Genomic DNA, 17,894 nt, shown 5'->3' with positions numbered 1-17,894 from the left:
CATTAAGTGGGATGACAGATTGAAGAACTCGACGAGTTCACAGGGGAACTCGACGAGTTGGGTTGGGGTTACCCCGATTCTTTTGGAAAACGGAGAAAATCAACGAGATATAGGCAAACTCGACGTTTTGGGTCACGATATTGTGATTCTGACTTTGGGGTGGACTCGATGAGTTTGGTCAACTCGGAGCGTTGACTTTGACTTTGACTTTGACCTTGACCAGGATTGACTTTTAAAGGTTTGAGTTGTATCTAAGAAGTTGTTTATGATTAGGGAGGTGGCAGAGCTGATACTCGGAGTTTGGACCTATTCAACTACAGTTCACGTTTGAGGTGAGTCACCTCACCATACCAATGGGTCATAGGCACCAAGGTCGGGACATTACGTGCTTTGTGGTATACTAATTGATTATGTGGTACGTGATATACTAGTCATCTTGTGATACTTGCATGGAAGACCCCGGGGGGAGCCTGTGGCACTTGGATGTCAGGCCATGTGGGGGTGCCCATGACATTCCAGGTAAAGACCATGGGGGGTGCCCATGGCACTTGGTTGTCAGACCATGTGGAGATGCCCATGGTATTCATGGTAAAGACCATGGGGTGCCGATGAAACTTGGTTATAAGACCATGTGCACGTGCCCATAGCATTCCAAGTAAGACCATAGGGGTGTCCATGGCATATAGATGTAAGACCCTTGGGGAGCCTACGACATCCGTATATGTTTGTATGCATGGCTTGTATGGTTGATATATTTATATGATTATGCGGATTGTGTGGGGTATGTTATGGGGAACTCACTAAGCGTTATGCAGACCGATGCTTCATCGCTCGGTCATTGTGTTGATAGATGACATCTTGGTATACTCTAAGACCAGAGAGCAACACGAAGAGCAGTTCCGTGAGCTATTGGGAGTTTTAAGGTGAGAAAGGATGTATGCCAAGTTCTTGAAGTGCGAATTTTGGTTGCGAGAGGTTCAGTTTCTTGGACACCTCGTTAACCAGGAGGGGAATTTGGTTGACCCGCCCAAGATTGAGGCGGTTATGAAGTGGGAGGTTTCGAAATATCCCTCGGATATCAGGAGCTTTTTGGGATTGGCAGGGTACTACCGGAGATTCATATAGGATTTCTCCAAGATTGCGGTACCCCTCACTCGTCTGACGAGGAAGGGGGTGGATTTCCGGTGGGGCCCTAAGCAGCAAACTGCATTTGAGACTCTGCGACAGCAACTGTGCGAGGCGCCAGTGTTGACACCCCCCGAGGGAGTTGAGGATTTTGTGGTGTTTTGTGATGCATCGATCATCGGATTAGGAGCAGTCCTTATGCAGAGAGGACGAGTGATAGCTTATGCTTCACGGCAGCTAAAGCCGCATGAGACAAGATACCTCACTCATGACTTGGAGCTGGGAGCGGTGGTATTTGCTCTCAAAATTTGGATACATTATCTCTACGGGTCCGTTGTACCATATACACGGACCACAAGAGTCTGAGAAATATCATGGATCAACTGAACCTGAACATGAGGCAGCGCATGTGGCTGTACGTAGTCAAGGATTATGACTGCGAGATCCTTTACCATCCGGGTAAAGTGAATGTTGTTGCGGACTCCTTGAGCCGCAAGTCGGCTGGATCTTCTGTTCCAACTGCATGTATGAGGATATCCGTGGAACTCCAGTAGTGAGCTTGATTAGGTAAGCTCAAGTTGAGGGTATGCGACAGGAGAACTGGAAGCTTGAGAGAATTAGGGGAGAGAACACCCGATTTGTGCAGGATAGTCGAGAATTGTTGACCCGTTGTAGTTGGGTCTGGGTTTCGATGTCTGGTGGGTTCAGACAGATTGTACTGGAGGATGCTCATAAGTCTTGTTTCTCTATTCACTCGGGGCCACCAAGATTATATTGTAGACTCTATACGCATGTTGTTTGTTATGATATGGTTATTTGGCGTTGGTACTTTGGCGGAACTCACTAAGCTTCGGGCTTACAGTTTTAGATTTTGTTTCAGGTACCTCTAATGATCGCGGGAAGGTGAAGGTGTAACACCTGGTTCCTGGTACGTAATTAATTTCAAGTATTTTGGTATTCTACTCTGGGACTCGGCGAGTTGGAGGCCCATTTCGTCGAGTAGACTCGTCATTATTGTTGGATTAGTGTCTAAGTCCATAACTATTTTGGTATGTACTTGACCCGATGGTGCATGGTCCTTTTGGGTTGCCTTCACCAAAGCAACTTGATAGGATGAATTATGGAGAGAAAGGATTAATTATGATTTATTAATATATTATGAGAATAATATATTAAAGGAGAAATCATATTGTTTAATTAATATTAGTCAATAATTAATTAGGAATTACTTTTGTGGCTAAAAGACATTAATTAAACTTAAGGGACTAGAACTGTCAATTGTATGATAGTTGAATATTGAGCTAATGGACTCCATATTAGAGGGGTGGACGAATTCTATGGGGAAACCCATTAGAAATCGTCATAGGCCTTTAAGGAAGGAGTCCATGGGTTGCTTAGGGCCTAAGCATCCAAATTAGGGTTTCCTTGTTAGATTGCCCTAATAGCCTCACTATTTAAAGATCCCTAGAACCAAAAACGTGTGGAAGTAACTCCTTAGGGTTTTGGACGGTTTTGGGCAGCCTCCTCTCTCCTTATTCTTCATCCTCTTGCTCTTGGTGTTTGTGAACCATTAGAGGAGTGACATTTGTGACTCTAAGCTTTCTAAAGTCATTACAAGGAGGAATTGAGATTATTATTGTTACATAACAATAAAAGGTAATTCTTTAAACCCTAATTTCAGCTTATAATATGTTAGATCTAAGATTGTAAGTCTTGGATACATTGCATGTACAATATAGAAACCTAGATCCAAGCATTAGGGTTTGTATGAGCACATAGGATTGTTCTTATGTCTAAAACCCATCAATTATGCGGTGGTTTTAGTGATCTACTCGATGAGTTGGGGTACCGACTCGATGAGTAGGAGTTGTCTGGACAAAACCCTAATATTTATGGTTTGCACTGTATCTAAACACTTTATCTCGTCCTAAACCAGCCTCCATCACCCCCTCCCAACTCAGAGAATCCCTAGATTGAAACCCTAACCTTGTTTGAGTGATCTTTAGCCTTTTTGTGTGTTTTTGAAGTTGGAAAGGAGGAAGGAAGCTTGGGAGTTCAAGTAGAAGTCAGGTGATATGGGCCAAGGATGATATTTTGGGCTTAGGGTAGGGCCTATTAAGGGATTCGGCCCAATGTAGCAAATCGGGCCATTAGTGGGCTTCAGAAGCTTACTTAGTATTGGGCCTTGGTTTTGGGCATTAGATATGGACCAAGTTGGACTAGGGGTAGAATGGTTATTTTACCCTAAGATGGATTAATGTATTGGACTAAGTGATATTTGGTGTTGGTAGCTCGGGGAGCCGAAGGAGCAGCAGTTCGGGATTTAGCAGATAACAGCTAGAGGGATATTAGCAAGGCTTTCAACAGTGCAAGATGAGTTTCCTCACTGTGTGAATGGTTCTACGACTACAATGTCGGCCTATGTGTTTTATGAGTAGGAAGACCCAGGGGTTAGCCCTAGGCACTGTATGCTAGAATGTGATTCCGGATCAAGGTCCGATGTCGGGCGGGCGCCCGAGGAATGTTTTCATGATAGCTTATATTTGTTGTCTGTGTGATACTTGTATGTGCCTGGTAGGGAGGTGAGTATGGGCGAGGTCCCATATCTTACCATTAGCAGAGTATAGACGGGATTCCGTATCTCCTTAGTAGCAGAGCAGGGGCGAGACCCGAGGTAGGAGAGAGGTGAGTGTGGGCGGGGGCCCGTATCTCATTATCAGCACCAATGTGGAAGGGGTTCCATGACTCGCTAGTAGCATGCCAGGGGCGAGGCCCTAGTTAGGCGAGGCCTTAGATCAGGAGTATTGTAGAGTGTGATAGTTACTTGTTGTGTGTTATGTTATATGTTTGTATGTGTTTAGCGGGCGAGGCCCAGAGACAGGTGGGGCCTAAAAGAAACAGATCTGTATACCGAGCGGGGCTCGATGCCAGGCGGGGCTTGATGTCGGGCGGGGCTTGATGCCGGAGTTAGTCCAATGTCGGGCAAGTCCTGATGCAGCGGGCGGGGGCCCAGTATGTGGTATGTGGTAGGTTGGGGAACTCACTAAGCTTTGTGCTTACGGTTTTCAGTTTTGGTTTCAGGTACTTTCGGTAGCGGAGGGAAGAGCTCGGGGTGATCGCGTGGCACACACACCAAAGGAGTTTTAGCCAGGGATGTTTACTCTGATAAAATAAAATAATGTTTTAGACATGATACTCTGATGTGATATGTTTTGAATGAATGGTTGTCACTTGTGGTTTATTTATTAAATTAAAAACGAAATTTTTGGTCATGATTTTTGGGTCGTTACAAGTTGGTATTAGAGCCTTGGTTTGAGGGATTCAGACACACTTCTGGGTGTGTCTGAACTCAAATTGAGGACGTGGTAAGAAAGTTTTCAAAAGGAAATCATTTTTATAAAAAGGAACTTTGAAAAGAGAAAAAGAACTTTGAAAAAGAAGAAAAAAAGTGTGATGCATGCAATCCACTGAGCTCAAGTAAGTTCTACCAAATTACCTACCACCACAACCGCCACCGCCACCGCCACCGCCACCACCACTACCACCACCTCTGACACCAACCAACCTCACCACTACCACCTCTGTCACTTATACCACCACCATCTCTTTTGCCACTAACTATCATAATCATATATGATTACTGAATTTATGAACAAACATATATGTATAATATCAAGTGAACCGTCAACATATAACATTGTCGACAAATAGTTTAATACTTAAATTTTATTATTAGTTATTAAATAATAAAAATGTAACACACAAATTCAATATTTTAAAATTGTCTTTTCTCTTCAAATTTAATTTCTTAATAACCTTCTTTAATTCATGTCTTTAAATTTTTGATAAATATTAATGATTTATTTATGTATAATTGATTTGTAAAAAAGTTTTACGACTTATACTTCTTACTATTTAAGATATAATCAATATGTTTTATTAAATTAAAAAGACAACACACAAAGTACAAATGACATAGTTAAGGACGATACCGTAACGATTACAAACTCATGTAAAAAAACGATATAACAACATCGTTTTTACACATAACTTATACTATGATTTTATAATTATGTAATTTATTTCTTATAAAGATGTTATTTTCCAGTTTTACCCTTCTGCGGATTAGAATTTAGATTTTAGAAGCACTAGATATACCCCACCAATCAGTATGTAATTCACTTTTGAAGAGTAATTTTGTTGTTTGAATGAAAAAGCAATTTTGTCATTAACGAAGCGAAGACAATCTTGAATCTTGATATTATGCATTAACACTTGTACTCTTTGCTGGCACCAATCAATTCCTGTTCTCTTTTATATTCCCCCAACCCAACAACAACGAACAACATAGCATGAGCTGCAATCTTTATGTTTTCCAACGGGAAAAAAGGAAGTGGGAAATTGAATAGAAAACAAAGAAAAAGGGGAAACTTTTCCTTTTACCAAACAGACGAAAGAAAGAAAGCGAAAGATTGAATTTTTCTGCAGATTCCTTCACTTTCATCTTGTGGGATTTGTTCGTTCAAACCACTAGATTAGTGGGTTTGTTCTGTTTCTGTTTTTAAAAAAAATTAATTTATTTGGTATAGAAATTTTGTATGTTTACCGTGGATCTTCCCTAATTTCAAACAAGGTTAGTAGCTCTCTGTGTGTGTGCTGTTCGTGGTTTGGTATTTAGAAGATTTGGTGAGATTAATGTGGTTTTGGTCGTTTTTTGGCAGAGATCTTGCGTAATCATTTTAGGGATTTTGGTGATTTCTGGTTCTTTTTAACCGAAGAAATCACAGTGCTTTTGGTATAGTTTCTCTATCCCTTCAAAGAAAAAGCTCGGATTAGGGATTTTTTGAGGGTTTCAATGTTCTTAATTCATCCAATTTGAAAATAAGCTCCCAAACCCTAATTGTGCTGTTGTGGAGATCTCGGATACATTTCATCATCAAGTTAAGATAACCGTTTGGAAATTGGGGATTTTTTTAGGGTTTGAATGCTCTTATTTCATTCAATTTGAAGGATTTGCCCTTAAAAAACCCTAATTGGTCTATTGTGGAGATCTGGGATATACTTCCTCTGTTATGCCGTATGAAGACGTTCTTTCCATCTGAATCTTGCAAAGAAACACATTTAAATGCTCTGAATCCGCAATCATGGCTGCAAGTCGAAAGAGGAAAGCTTTCAAAAGTCTCACCTCACTCCCCTTCTTCATTGTAAGCTTTTTCTTTGCTATTTTTAGTGGTTATTTGGTTGGATGTGCGTTTTGAAAGTGGTTTTTACCGATTATCTCTGCAACAAAACTTATCATCATTCAGTAAAATCAATTATATACCCATATTGTAACTTCATTCAGCAAAATCATATCTAAATGCTATCCAATACACATCATGTTTTGGGAGTGTTTGGATGTGCATTTTGGAATCAAAAAACCCTTTTAGTTACAAAGATAGATGCAATGCAAACATGCAATGATTCCCCTTTATGATTGTGTTGTTTTGCAGAGAATCTCTGATCAAAGTACCGGATCCACCAATTCTTCCATTCTTTAAACCCGTTGATTATGTAGAAGTTTTAGCACAAATCCACAAAGAACTCGAATCATGCCCTCCACATGAGCGATCAAGCCTCTATTTGTTGCAGTTTCAGGTCTTCAAAGGCCTGGGTGATCTCAAATTGATGAGAAGAAGCCTTCGATCAGCTTGGCTCAAATCAATCACAGTCCATGAACGCCTCGTTTTTGGGGCATGGTTAAAATATGAAAAAAGAGGCGAAGAACTTATATCAGATTTACTCTCTTCATGTGGTAAATGTGCAAAAGAGTTTGGATTAATAGACATTGGTTCTGAGCTCCCATCTGTCACAAATGATAATAGTGTCGCAAATGCTGCAATGATGAACCACAACACTTATTTATCAGAATCCATCACGTTTCGAATCGGGGACGAAAAAGTAATTTGCGATAGACAAAAAATGGCGGCACTTTCGCCGCCATTTCAGTCCATGCTTAACGGGTGTTTCCTCGAATCGCTTTCAGACAACATCGATTTATCCAAAAACGATATCTCGCCAGCTGGCATGCGTGTCATCAGTGAGTTCTCCAAAACCGGGACATTACCCGAACAACTCCCGACCGATCTTTTACTCGAAATCATGGTGTTTTCGAATAAATTTTGTTGTGAAAATCTCAAAGATTCTTGCGATAGGAAACTCGCGACACTTGTTTTATCAAGAAACGACGCGATTGAGCTCTTGGAATACGCTCTCGATGAGAATTGCCCGATTCTTGCTTCATCGTGTTTGCAGGTTTTCTTACAAGAGCTTCCGGAATGTTTACAGGATGAACGCGTTGTTGAGATTTTGGCAAGTGTCAACCATTTGCATCGTTCGATTATGGTCGGGGGCGCTTCGTTTTCGCTTTATTGTTTGTTAAGCCAGGTGGCGATGGATCTTGATCCGGGGTCCGATAAATCCGCTCTTTTATTAGAACAATTGGTTGACTCAACCGAAAACACCCGACAAAAAATGATCGCGTATCACATGTTGGGATGCGTGCGGTTACTAAAAAAAGAATACAACGAGGCGGAACGATTCTTTAAAGCCGCGGTAAACGAAGGCCACGTGTACTCGGTTGTCGGGCTCGCGAGGCTCGGTCGGATTAACGGGAAAAAACGCGAATCGTACGAGAAACTTAATTCGGTTATTTCCGATTATACCCCTCTCGGGTGGATGTATCAAGAACGTTCGTTATACTGTGACAATGATGAAAAACGGTGGGAGGATTTGGAGAAGGCGACGGGGTTGGATCCTACGCTTACGTACCCGTACATGTATCGTGCAGCCTCGTTGATGAAGAGACAAAATGTTGAAGAATCAATGGGGGAGATTAATAAGATTCTTGGGTTTAAGTTAGCGGTTGAATGTTTGGAATTGAGGTTTTGTTTCTTTTTGGTTCTTGAAGATTATCGATCCGCAATTTGTGATGTTCAAGCGATTCTTACGATTTGTCCGGATTATCGGATGTTTGAAGGGCGGGTCCCGGCTTCTCAATTTCAAACACTTGTCCGTGAGCATGTGCCAAGCTGGACAACCGCCGATTGTTGGTTACAGCTGTACGACAGGTGGTCCGCGGTTGATGACATCGGGTCCCTTTCCGTAATTTACCAAATGCTTGAGTCCGAAGCTGCTAAAGGCGTTTTATATTTCAGACAATCTTTGCTTCTCCTCAGGTATTTAATACAGAAAGAACGACTTAATATATTTTCAAATAATAATTACTAATTAAGATTTTTTTTTTAAAAAAAAAGGTTAAATTGTCCGGAAGCAGCGATGAGAAGCTTACAATTGGCAAGACAGCATGCATCGAGTGAACACGAGCGGTTAGTTTACGAGGGTTGGATATTATATGATACGGGTCATTGTGATGAAGGGTTAACAAAAGCTGAAGAGTCTATTAGCTTAAGTAGATCTTTTGAAGCTTTCTTTTTGAAAGCGTATGCTTTAGCTGATTCTAGTCAAGATCCGACTTGTTCTTCTACGGTTGTATCGCTTCTTCAAGATGCCCTTAAGTGCCCTTCTGATAGGCTTCGTAAAGGCCAGGTTTGAACAATCTTTATCCCTAAAGTCAAAGGTTATTTCAGACATTTTACAAGTGAATTGAAACTGTGGTGTGGCAGGCATTGAACAATCTTGGAAGTGTTTATGTGGACTCAGGGAAACTGGACCTTGCGGCTGATTGCTATATTAATGCTCTTAAGATCCGGCACACTAGGGCCCACCAGGGGCTTGCTCGTGTCCATTATTTGAAAAATGAGAAAGCTGCTGCTTATGAAGAAATGACAAAATTGATTGAAAAGGCACGTAACAATGCATCGGCTTATGAGAAGAGATCTGAATACTGTGAACGTGAACAGACGAAAATAGACCTTGAAATGGTGACTCGATTAGATCCTCTTCGTGTTTATCCTTACAGATATCGAGCTGCAGGTTAGTTAATCTAGACATAATGACTTAATGGGTTAAGACAAACAATCTAGATTATATTTTTGTTCTCATATGGGGTTTTGATTAAATGCCAGTTTTGATGGACAATCACAAGGAGAAAGAAGCAATAGCAGAGCTATCAAGGGCGATTGCATTCAAAGCTGACCTACATCTTCTGCATTTACGGGCAGCTTTCCATGAACACATTGGAGATGTTTCGGGTGCCATGAGGGATTGTCGGGCAGCTCTCTCATTTGACCCAAACCATCAAGAAATGCTGGAACTAAGGAGCCGTGTAAACAGCCAAGAACCCTAATGAATCCAACAACAATTTAGAAAAGATTAGATGCAATGTTACACAAATGGTGAAGAAAAGGAGAGATTTTTTATTTTTGAGTTTGTGTGTGTGTATCTTTGCAAATGTAACAACACTTCATGAATATTTGTAAACATTCAAGTATGTGTATTATTATTAACATGTGTTTTTGGCCTTGTATTTGTCTGGAGATATAATGTACAAGATGTGAATCTGATTGATTACAAATGGTGTATTGTATCGTTTCATTTCATCAGCTGTAAGATGTTAGTTTTTATAAAGAATGTTGGTTTTTGTATATGTAGATTTGTAACTGAGAATATCATATTCGATCTAATTACCAATTTTCATAATTTAATAAAATAGTATCATTTTGTATTGAAAATGTCCGATAAGTCATCTGTTTTCAAGAATATCATATTTGCAAATTTTCTATATCAAGTTTTTTATTTACTATAACTGGACCTCGAATATCTACAAAATTTCCTATTCCAAAGTGAAATCTCTGCTTTTAGCCCCCTTTTTCGTGATGTGAGAAATATTATTCCCAGATTGATTATGGGAAGATTCAAGAACGGGATTTTAGCAGCGGAAATATTATTTCTTCTTGAAATATTATTAAGCGGCATTGATGCGGTGGTGTCGGCGGTTTCTTCTTCGTGTATGACTGCTTACGACGACGGTGGTGCTCTTGCCGTTCTTCAGTCTTTTGAGTGTGCTGCTCAGTGGGGTTTCATGGTTGAATCTCTGAAAAATTCAACGAAAAATTGTGAATTTGCGAGTCTTCAAGGGCACAGGAAGTACCAAGAAGATCGTGTCACCTGCAATCTTGGTATACAAATACCTTTAATCGGTAAGAATGGTTTTAATTTCATGGTTTTTTCATGCTTTCTTTGACATTATTGTTGTTGTTTTGAATTTATGTCAAATGTCCTAGTTTTCATTTAAGAATTTGGTTGGTTGGGGTGAATAAGTTTAGTTTGACTTTTAAATTTTGAACATCAATCTGCTATTTCATGCTTCATTTGACATAATTGTTGCCATCTTCATTTTCACGAGTCAAATGTCTTGTATGATACGTTCTTGACGGTTTTCATGTCTTATCCAATCTTCTTATAAATAGATTATATTGTATAAGTTTAACAAAATGTGATTAATGTGAATTAAATTACAAAATTACAGGAAAAGATGCGAGAAATGCAGCTAAGGTTGATCTACTTGCTATATTCGATGGCCATGGAGGAACAGAAGCTAGTGAAACAGCCAAACAAAACTTACTAGATTACTTTCTTGTTCATGTTATCGCGGGTGCTTTCAAGAAATCATCAACACTTTATGATAATCAGCATGATTTAGTAAAAGGGTAAAGCTGCGTTAATACATTGTATGGATCATAGATATGATGATTTCTGAACAATTTACAGTTATTTGATTTTGGTGTAGTTCCCATGGATCTTTACTAGAGATGGAAGATAAATCTTTACATGACATGTTGAAAGAAGCTTTATTGGGCGCAATTCGTGATATTGATTTGAAATTTTCTTTGGTAAGTAGAAAAACTTAAAATTCTTTGTGTGATTCAAGATTTGTTGAAATTAATCGCTTTAATATTCTCGTTTGATTTGTTATTAATAATGTAGGAGGCGATTCAGAAAGGTTATAGTGCAGGTTCAACTGCGAGTATTGTTGTTTTGTTGAATGATGAAGAATTAATGATTGCAAATGTCGGCGATTCCAAAGTCATCTTATGTTCAGGTAGAATCACTCTTAATTAACTGCGAGTTTTTTTTTCCTCCTGTAACAAAAAAATTGAAAAGAGAAAATACAAAGGGCAAAATCGTCATTTAAAAAAAAATTCAAAACAAATTGGACCAATTTTGCAACAAAATCAAAGGTCCAGTTTTGGGCCACTGTTGCTAGTCCAAACATTTTTGGACCAAAATGACAATTTTCGACATACCATAGGGACCATTTTCGCAGTTTTATCTTTGAAAATTGCAGGATATGCTGAGGAATTGACAAGTGATCATCATCCAGATAGAGATGATGAACGAGCCCGAATAGAAGTTGCTGGTGGTTTTGTTCTTGACTGGGATGTGCCACGTGTCAACGGTGTATTGGCCGTGTCTCGAGCCATTGGTGATGTTCAATTGAAAAGGTTAACCTTTAAACTCATTCTAGTTTCAAGATTCTCTTGTCATGTTAAAAGCTTCATAACTAAATCAAAATGTTTCTTGGAGGCTAAAATAACGACGTGCACATGATAAAATGACCATTATACCCTTCAAATATTGAAAATTTCTGAATAGGTATGGTGTGATTGCTGAACCGGAAACGGTAGGTTGGAGAAACATGAGTGATAAAGATGGCTACTTGGTGGTTGCAAGTGATGGTGTTTTTGAGAGTTTGACTCCTCAAAGTGTTTGTCAACTTATTGGAGATGCAAAGGTTCAAGAAAACGGGGCCCCATATGATAAATTTCCTTTTTTACCCTCGTTGTCATTGGCATATCGTGTTGTGAAGACGGCCTTGCAGAGGGGTAGTACTGACAATTTGAGTGCTATTGTGGTTCCATTGGCACAAGCAGGTGGTGGGATTCTAGTGCACAAGGATGAGTTGTGACAATGCTTAGAGTTGCAAACAATCTTTAACAACATTGAATTTTGAAAACTAAAGTCAAATACATTGGTTATAATAAATATGTCAAATAGGGGAAAATGCAAGAAATAGCAATTTATTTCCGTTTCGTTTTTCTATTACCTCATTGTGTATTGAAATATGTATCAAATTATAGAAATGTCATCTACATACATAATAATTTTCATTGTTATAACTGGCTATATATTTTATAATATAACGTTAAAAAAATAAGATAAAATCATGTTGTTGTAGGTTACATTTAACTCTCCCAAATACAATATTTGTCTTCCATAATTCCATTTGTACAAGCATCAAAAGTGATCAAATATCTTTCCAATTGATATTAGAGTAAATACATAAATGGTCTTTCAGAGATTGACCCCTATGAAGAAGTCATTATATATACTAGTTTTAATGAATATGTGAATGAAAGCATATTGCTATATTTTGGTTTTAATGAAAATATATTGCTATAAAATAGTCACGTAGGATTAATTTAGGTAATATCAAAACATAAAAGGATTTTAATGAATTAAAATATAAGACAATAGTTTTTTTGTGATTAGAGTAATATGTTAGTTTTTTTCTATAAAAGTTAATGTTTTGAATGTCTTTATGTTATTACATGTTGTAATCAATTGCTTGGATATTTGAAAAATATTCATTATCTATATAATTAGTAAGCAAAATACAAAAAAAAAAAAAAAACATATTGGTTAAGTATTTAAAGATTTTTTTTCTTGGCAACTAAAATAGTGATATTTTATTAATGATCTATTAATCATTTTTACGGAAGTCATTTAATGTAAAGGTTGGTGCATATTTTAGGGGTGGGCATTTGGACCTGTGGACCAGACCACGACACGTTCTTTTGGACCCCCAGGCCGGTTCTCAGTTTTACGGTTTGCTCAAAACCGGTCCTGTCCGGCCGGTTCCGGGTAAAAACCGGTTTGGAACGGCTTATTTAAAAAAAAAAAACTTTTTCAATAAGATTTTTAAAATTTTGTAATCTGTGAAATTTTTTAAACAACCATAACTTATTAGTTTTAAGTCGGATTGACATATGGTTTTTTCCAATGTTTAATTTATAATTTGTAGCTGAATTTAGACTATATATATATATATATATATATATATATATATATATATATATATATATATATATATATATATATATATTGTTTTTGGTCTTATATTCAATGAGTTGCAGTCCTCAAAAGTTGAGCTATCAAAGCTGAAATATTTCAGCTTTTCAACAAGAATTTTAAAATTTTGTAATCTGTGAGATTTTTTAAATTACCATAACTCATTCGTTTTAAGTTGAATTGATATGTGGTTTTTTCCAACGTTTAGTTTACAGTTTGTAGATGAATTTAGACTATAATTTGGTTATTTTTGGCGTTAAATTCAATGAGTTACAATCCTTTAAAAATTGAGCTATCAAAGCTGAAATATTTCAGTTTTTCAGCAAGATTTCTAAAATTTTGTAATATGTGAAATTTTTTAAACAACCATAATTCATTCGTTTTAAGTCGGATTGACATGCGGTTTTTTCCAACGTTTAATTTACAGTTTGTAGATGAATTTAGACTATAATTTTGTTGTTTTTGGTGTTATATTAAATGAGTTACAATCCTTCAAAGTTGAGCTATCAAAGTTGAAATATTTAAGCTTTTTAGTTATTATTTTAGACTATAATTCTGAATTTTATGTATCTTAGCTATTTTGTTACATGCATTTAAAAAAATGATCGTGTATATGGAACCGTCATTGACCCCCGAGGGCATAGACATAAAAGCACGTCAAATGGTCCGAGACGGAAACGTATTCATTTTTACAAGTTGTATAGTATCAAACCCAAAAACGTATTCATTTTACAACTTGTAACGTATCAAACCCAACAACATATTCGTTTTAACGAGTTGTATCAAACCAAAAAACTTATTTTAACAACTTGTACTCTATACAAGTAAAGTTGTACCGGTCCAACCGTGTCCAAAAACCGAAAAAACCGGACATGGACCTGGACCCGGTAAGTCTCATCCAATCCGGTCCACGTTCCACAAGATTCTCCGAAACCGGTTCGGTCCAAAAGCCGTCCGGTCAAAATGCTCACCCTTAATATTTCTAACTCTCTATCAAGATGAGACATGTTACATTTACACATATATATGAAGTTATTATTTAAAACTAATTATTTGATCATATGCTTTAAATAACATAAACTTATAATTCTGACTTGAGTGACAATAATTATATAATTAGCTTCACAAAGCATGTCATTGTCAAGCACACCGTTTTGTCAAATCGTTCATTATATATACTTTGAAGAGTTAAGAACTATTTGATATTGTTGACAAATAATTTTCCCATATCACAAATATTGTATTCCACCAGATATTTATAATACAAATAATCAAAGGGCTAAGAATGTGGGCTAACTATACATGAGACACATACTAAAAGACTACAATATAAAATAACATATACATGAAATATATACGACTAACATCCCCCCCACCCCCCACAGTCAAAGCGAGAGATCAAGATCGAACGTTCAGATTGGATATGAAGTCAAGAAACAAAGTCGAGGGAAGTCCTTTGGTGAAGATTTTAGCATACCGAGACGAGGATGGGATGTGTAGAACACGAATTTGACCCATAGCAACTTTGTCACGCACAAAATGAATATCAATCTCAATGTGTGTTGTGAGTTGATGCTAAACAGGATTGGTGAACAAATAAACAACACTGACGTTGTCACAATATACCAAAGTAGCAGAGAGAGGAGGATAGTGAAGCTCACGAAGTAAATTGCACAACCAACATGTCTCGACAACTGCATTTGCAACGCCTTGATACTCAGCCTTGCCACTGGACCTAGAAATGGTACCCTGTCTCTTTGAAGACCATGAGAGGAGATTCTGACCCATAAAAACACAATAACTAGATGTGGAGCGACGTGTAAATGGACAACTAGCCCAATCGGCATCAGAATATGCAATGAGACCACGGGATGGAGAGGCGTATAGCTGGAGACCATGATCAAGAGTACCACGGATATATCTCAAAATACGCTTAAAAGCGGTGAAATGAGGCTCTCGGGAATCATGTATGTAGAGACAAACTTGTTGAACAACATAAGTGATATCAGGTCTCGTAAATGTGAGATATTGAAGAGCCCCAGCAAGGCTCCTATAGAGCGTAGGGTCAGAGACCGGTGGTCCTGTGCAATCAAACTTGGCTGAAGTATAAGCTGGGGTTCGAGCTAGTTTGCAATTTAGCATCTTAGCACGCCCAAGAATTTCAGTGGCATATTTTTGCTGAGATAAGAACATGTCGTGAGTGTCTCAAGTAACGACGATGCCTAGAAAATAGTTCAGAGTGCCAAGGTCAGACATGGCGAATTCTAAACGAAGAGTGGTGATGACCTGTTGAAGGAGGCTGGGAGATGAAGCATTCAGAGCTATATCATCAACATATAGCAATAAATAAGCAGTTTGGTCACCCTGGCGATAGATAAACAAAGATGAGTCTGACTTGCTGTTAGTGAACCCAAACAAAATGAGCAAACTGATGATACCACGCTCGAGGTTCCTGCTTGAGTCCATACAAGGACTTTTGAAGTAAGCAAACATGATCCAGAAAGGATCGATCACGAAAACCAGGGGGGTGATGCATGTAGACAGTCTCCTCAAGATGTCCATGAAGGAAAACATTTTTCACATCCAACTGATGAACCGGCCAGTGGTATGAAACAACCAAGCTGAGAACAGTCCGGATAGTAGCTGGTTTGACAACCGGACTGAACATCTCATTACAATCAATACCGGGTCGCTTACTGCGACCATTGGCAACAAGGCGGGCCTTATGTCAATGATCCATTTGCATTATGTTTCTTTTTAAACAACCATATATAATTAACAATATTCACACCCGGGGACCGAGGCACAAGTACCCAAGTCCCATTAGAAATAAGTGCATTAAATTCATCTGTCATAGCATTATACCAGTTGGATCGCGAAACGCTTGGGAATAGTTTTTAGGAAGAGGAGAAAAAAAGGAGTCTATATGAAGATTTAATTTATCAACGGGTTTAAAAATGCCATGACGAGCACGAGTTTCCATACAATGAGTGTGAGATGAAGTGGGAGCAATAGGGGTGGATTTGATGTCGAAGAGGAAGGAGGGAGGCTGTTGGAAACAACAACGTCATCGACATGGCCTCCGGAAGGGCTGGCAGCGGAGGTGGTGGAGTTGCCAACGTTGTTGTCATTGTTTGGGTGGGTAGAGGTATTGATAGTGGATGATTGAGAAGTAGGATGAGATGGGAAGGTAGGACTATTGAAGATACTGCGTTGATCTTCAATATTAAGAAAATCATAGTCAAGAGATTTGTCAGGTGTGAGAGACCCGAAAGGAAAAATGGATTCGTCGAAGAAGACATGACGAGAGATGATAATTTCTTTGGTATGAAGATTGAGGCACTGATATCCCTTGTGATGGGTAGGATATTCAAGACAAATGCATGGAACGGAGCGAGGTTGAAGTTTGTGAGTTTTGTTTAGGTAAGGGTAACAAAGACAACCAAAGACAAGAAGATGGAAATAAGACGAGTGTTTATGGAAGAGTTTGTGAAATGGTGAATCATGATTTAGAGTGGTTGAAGGAAGGATAATTTTCCCATATCACAAATATTGTATTCCACCAAATATTTATAATACAAATAATCAAAAGGCTAAGAATGTGGGCTAACTATACATGGACCACATACTAAAATACTAAAAGACTACAATATAAAATAACATATACAAGAAATATATACGGCTAACAGATAACATTTTTAATTAACTTTCCTTTCGGTTTTAATAATTGAAAATGATGTCGATACGATATAAGTGAAAGAGTCCCGTGTCTATATCCCACTTCTTGCATTGTATGATTCATCACAAAATGTACAGAAATATTATAAGTAAAAAATTTTAAAAATTGTATTGCTATAGCCTATAAATATAGACGACGAGACGTGGTGAATTAGATTGTGTTCTTTAACCAATTTTTTATTTTATTTTATTATTATTTTTTTTTTGTGTGTGTAAATTTGAATGGATATGTCGGATTAACAGGAACTCATTTGCTCCATTGTTTTTTTTTTTTGGTAAAATTGATGTATTAAATGTGATTTTATAGATATATTATGATAACTTTTTTTTTATGAACCATTTTTCAAAAACAAATATATCATTAAAACTAGGACCCGTTCGTAGATTTTGAAGACTTTGTATGAAAATAAAAAATAAACCCTAAATAAACTTTTATATATACAAAATTCATTACTACTATAATAAGTTGATAATTATTATTATATAAATAATTAAAAAAAACTGCTTAACTAGAAAAATAAATAAATAAATAAATAAAGCACAAAGGGTTAAAACTTAAAAGCTAGGATAGAACCATGGTCAATAAGAAAGATTACGGAAACAGTTGACAAACTAAACTACAAAGCATTTTTAAAACTATTCACGTGAAAGGATATATATATATATATATATACATATATATATATATATATATATATATATATATATATATATATATATATATAATATTAATATATAGTATATTAAAAGTGGTATATAGTAGGAAAGGAAAAATTTATACATGTCCTTAGAGCATTTTTTTCATGACGTATTGCTATTTACTTTTTAAAATAAGCTTTGAATTTTATTGGAGTGTATAGTTTATTTTTTTATTGATCATTTAATATTTTTTATTTTTAATAATATGTCATACTACCATTTTAACTATATTAAAGTTTTGAATATATTTTATTTTTCTA

The 17,894-nt window shown here is 37.3% G+C and overlaps 3 protein-coding genes across 3 annotated transcripts; 2 read left to right on the top strand and 1 right to left on the bottom strand.

Annotated features, from left to right (window-relative positions):
• Positions 1-5,414: 5,414 nt before the first annotated feature.
• Positions 5,415-9,665, top strand: LOC111901070 (ETO1-like protein 1). The gene is made up of 6 exons (XM_023896935.3): positions 5,415-5,758; positions 5,847-6,329; positions 6,618-8,342; positions 8,421-8,712; positions 8,790-9,099; positions 9,192-9,665. The coding sequence occupies exons 2-6, from the start codon at positions 6,205-6,207 to the stop codon at positions 9,410-9,412; spliced, it is 2,673 nt and encodes an 890-aa protein (XP_023752703.1). The 5' UTR covers positions 5,415-5,758; positions 5,847-6,204; the 3' UTR covers positions 9,413-9,665.
• A 193-nt stretch (positions 9,666-9,858) lies between these two features.
• Positions 9,859-12,245, top strand: LOC111901071 (putative protein phosphatase 2C 76). Its single transcript, XM_023896938.3, has 6 exons — positions 9,859-10,265; positions 10,595-10,775; positions 10,856-10,958; positions 11,053-11,167; positions 11,414-11,570; positions 11,722-12,245. The coding sequence occupies exons 1-6, from the start codon at positions 9,971-9,973 to the stop codon at positions 12,032-12,034; spliced, it is 1,164 nt and encodes a 387-aa protein (XP_023752706.1). The 5' UTR covers positions 9,859-9,970; the 3' UTR covers positions 12,035-12,245.
• A 2,527-nt stretch (positions 12,246-14,772) lies between these two features.
• Positions 14,773-15,390, bottom strand: LOC111901075 (uncharacterized mitochondrial protein AtMg00810-like). The gene has a single exon (XM_023896945.1). It carries the CDS (start codon positions 15,388-15,390, stop codon positions 14,773-14,775), a length of 618 nt encoding a protein of 205 aa, XP_023752713.1.
• Between the last annotated feature and the right edge of the window lie 2,504 nt (positions 15,391-17,894).

Source organism: Lactuca sativa, chromosome 5, assembly GCF_002870075.4.
Source record: "Lactuca sativa cultivar Salinas chromosome 5, Lsat_Salinas_v11, whole genome shotgun sequence".
Lineage (NCBI taxonomy): Eukaryota > Viridiplantae > Streptophyta > Magnoliopsida > Asterales > Asteraceae > Lactuca > Lactuca sativa.
The sequence above is the reverse complement of the archived record's forward strand: the minus strand, read 5'-3'. Positions and strand labels throughout refer to the sequence as shown.

Excerpts from the sequence above, each read along its gene's own strand:
- LOC111901070 (XM_023896935.3), top strand. The coding sequence starts at position 6,205 with ATGAAGACGTTCTTTCCATCTGAATCTTGCAAAGAAACACATTTAAAT. Across the intron at positions 8,343-8,420 it reads CAATCTTTGCTTCTCCTCAG|GTTAAATTGTCCGGAAGCAG; the intron begins GTATTTAATACA and ends TTAAAAAAAAAG. Across the intron at positions 8,713-8,789 it reads ATAGGCTTCGTAAAGGCCAG|GCATTGAACAATCTTGGAAG; the intron begins GTTTGAACAATC and ends GTGGTGTGGCAG.
- LOC111901071 (XM_023896938.3), top strand. The coding sequence starts at position 9,971 with ATGGGAAGATTCAAGAACGGGATTTTAGCAGCGGAAATATTATTTCTT. Across the intron at positions 10,266-10,594 it reads TATACAAATACCTTTAATCG|GAAAAGATGCGAGAAATGCA; the intron begins GTAAGAATGGTT and ends ACAAAATTACAG. Across the intron at positions 10,776-10,855 it reads CAGCATGATTTAGTAAAAGG|TTCCCATGGATCTTTACTAG; the intron begins GTAAAGCTGCGT and ends ATTTTGGTGTAG.
- LOC111901075 (XM_023896945.1), bottom strand. The coding sequence starts at position 15,390 with ATGTTCTTATCTCAGCAAAAATATGCCACTGAAATTCTTGGGCGTGCT.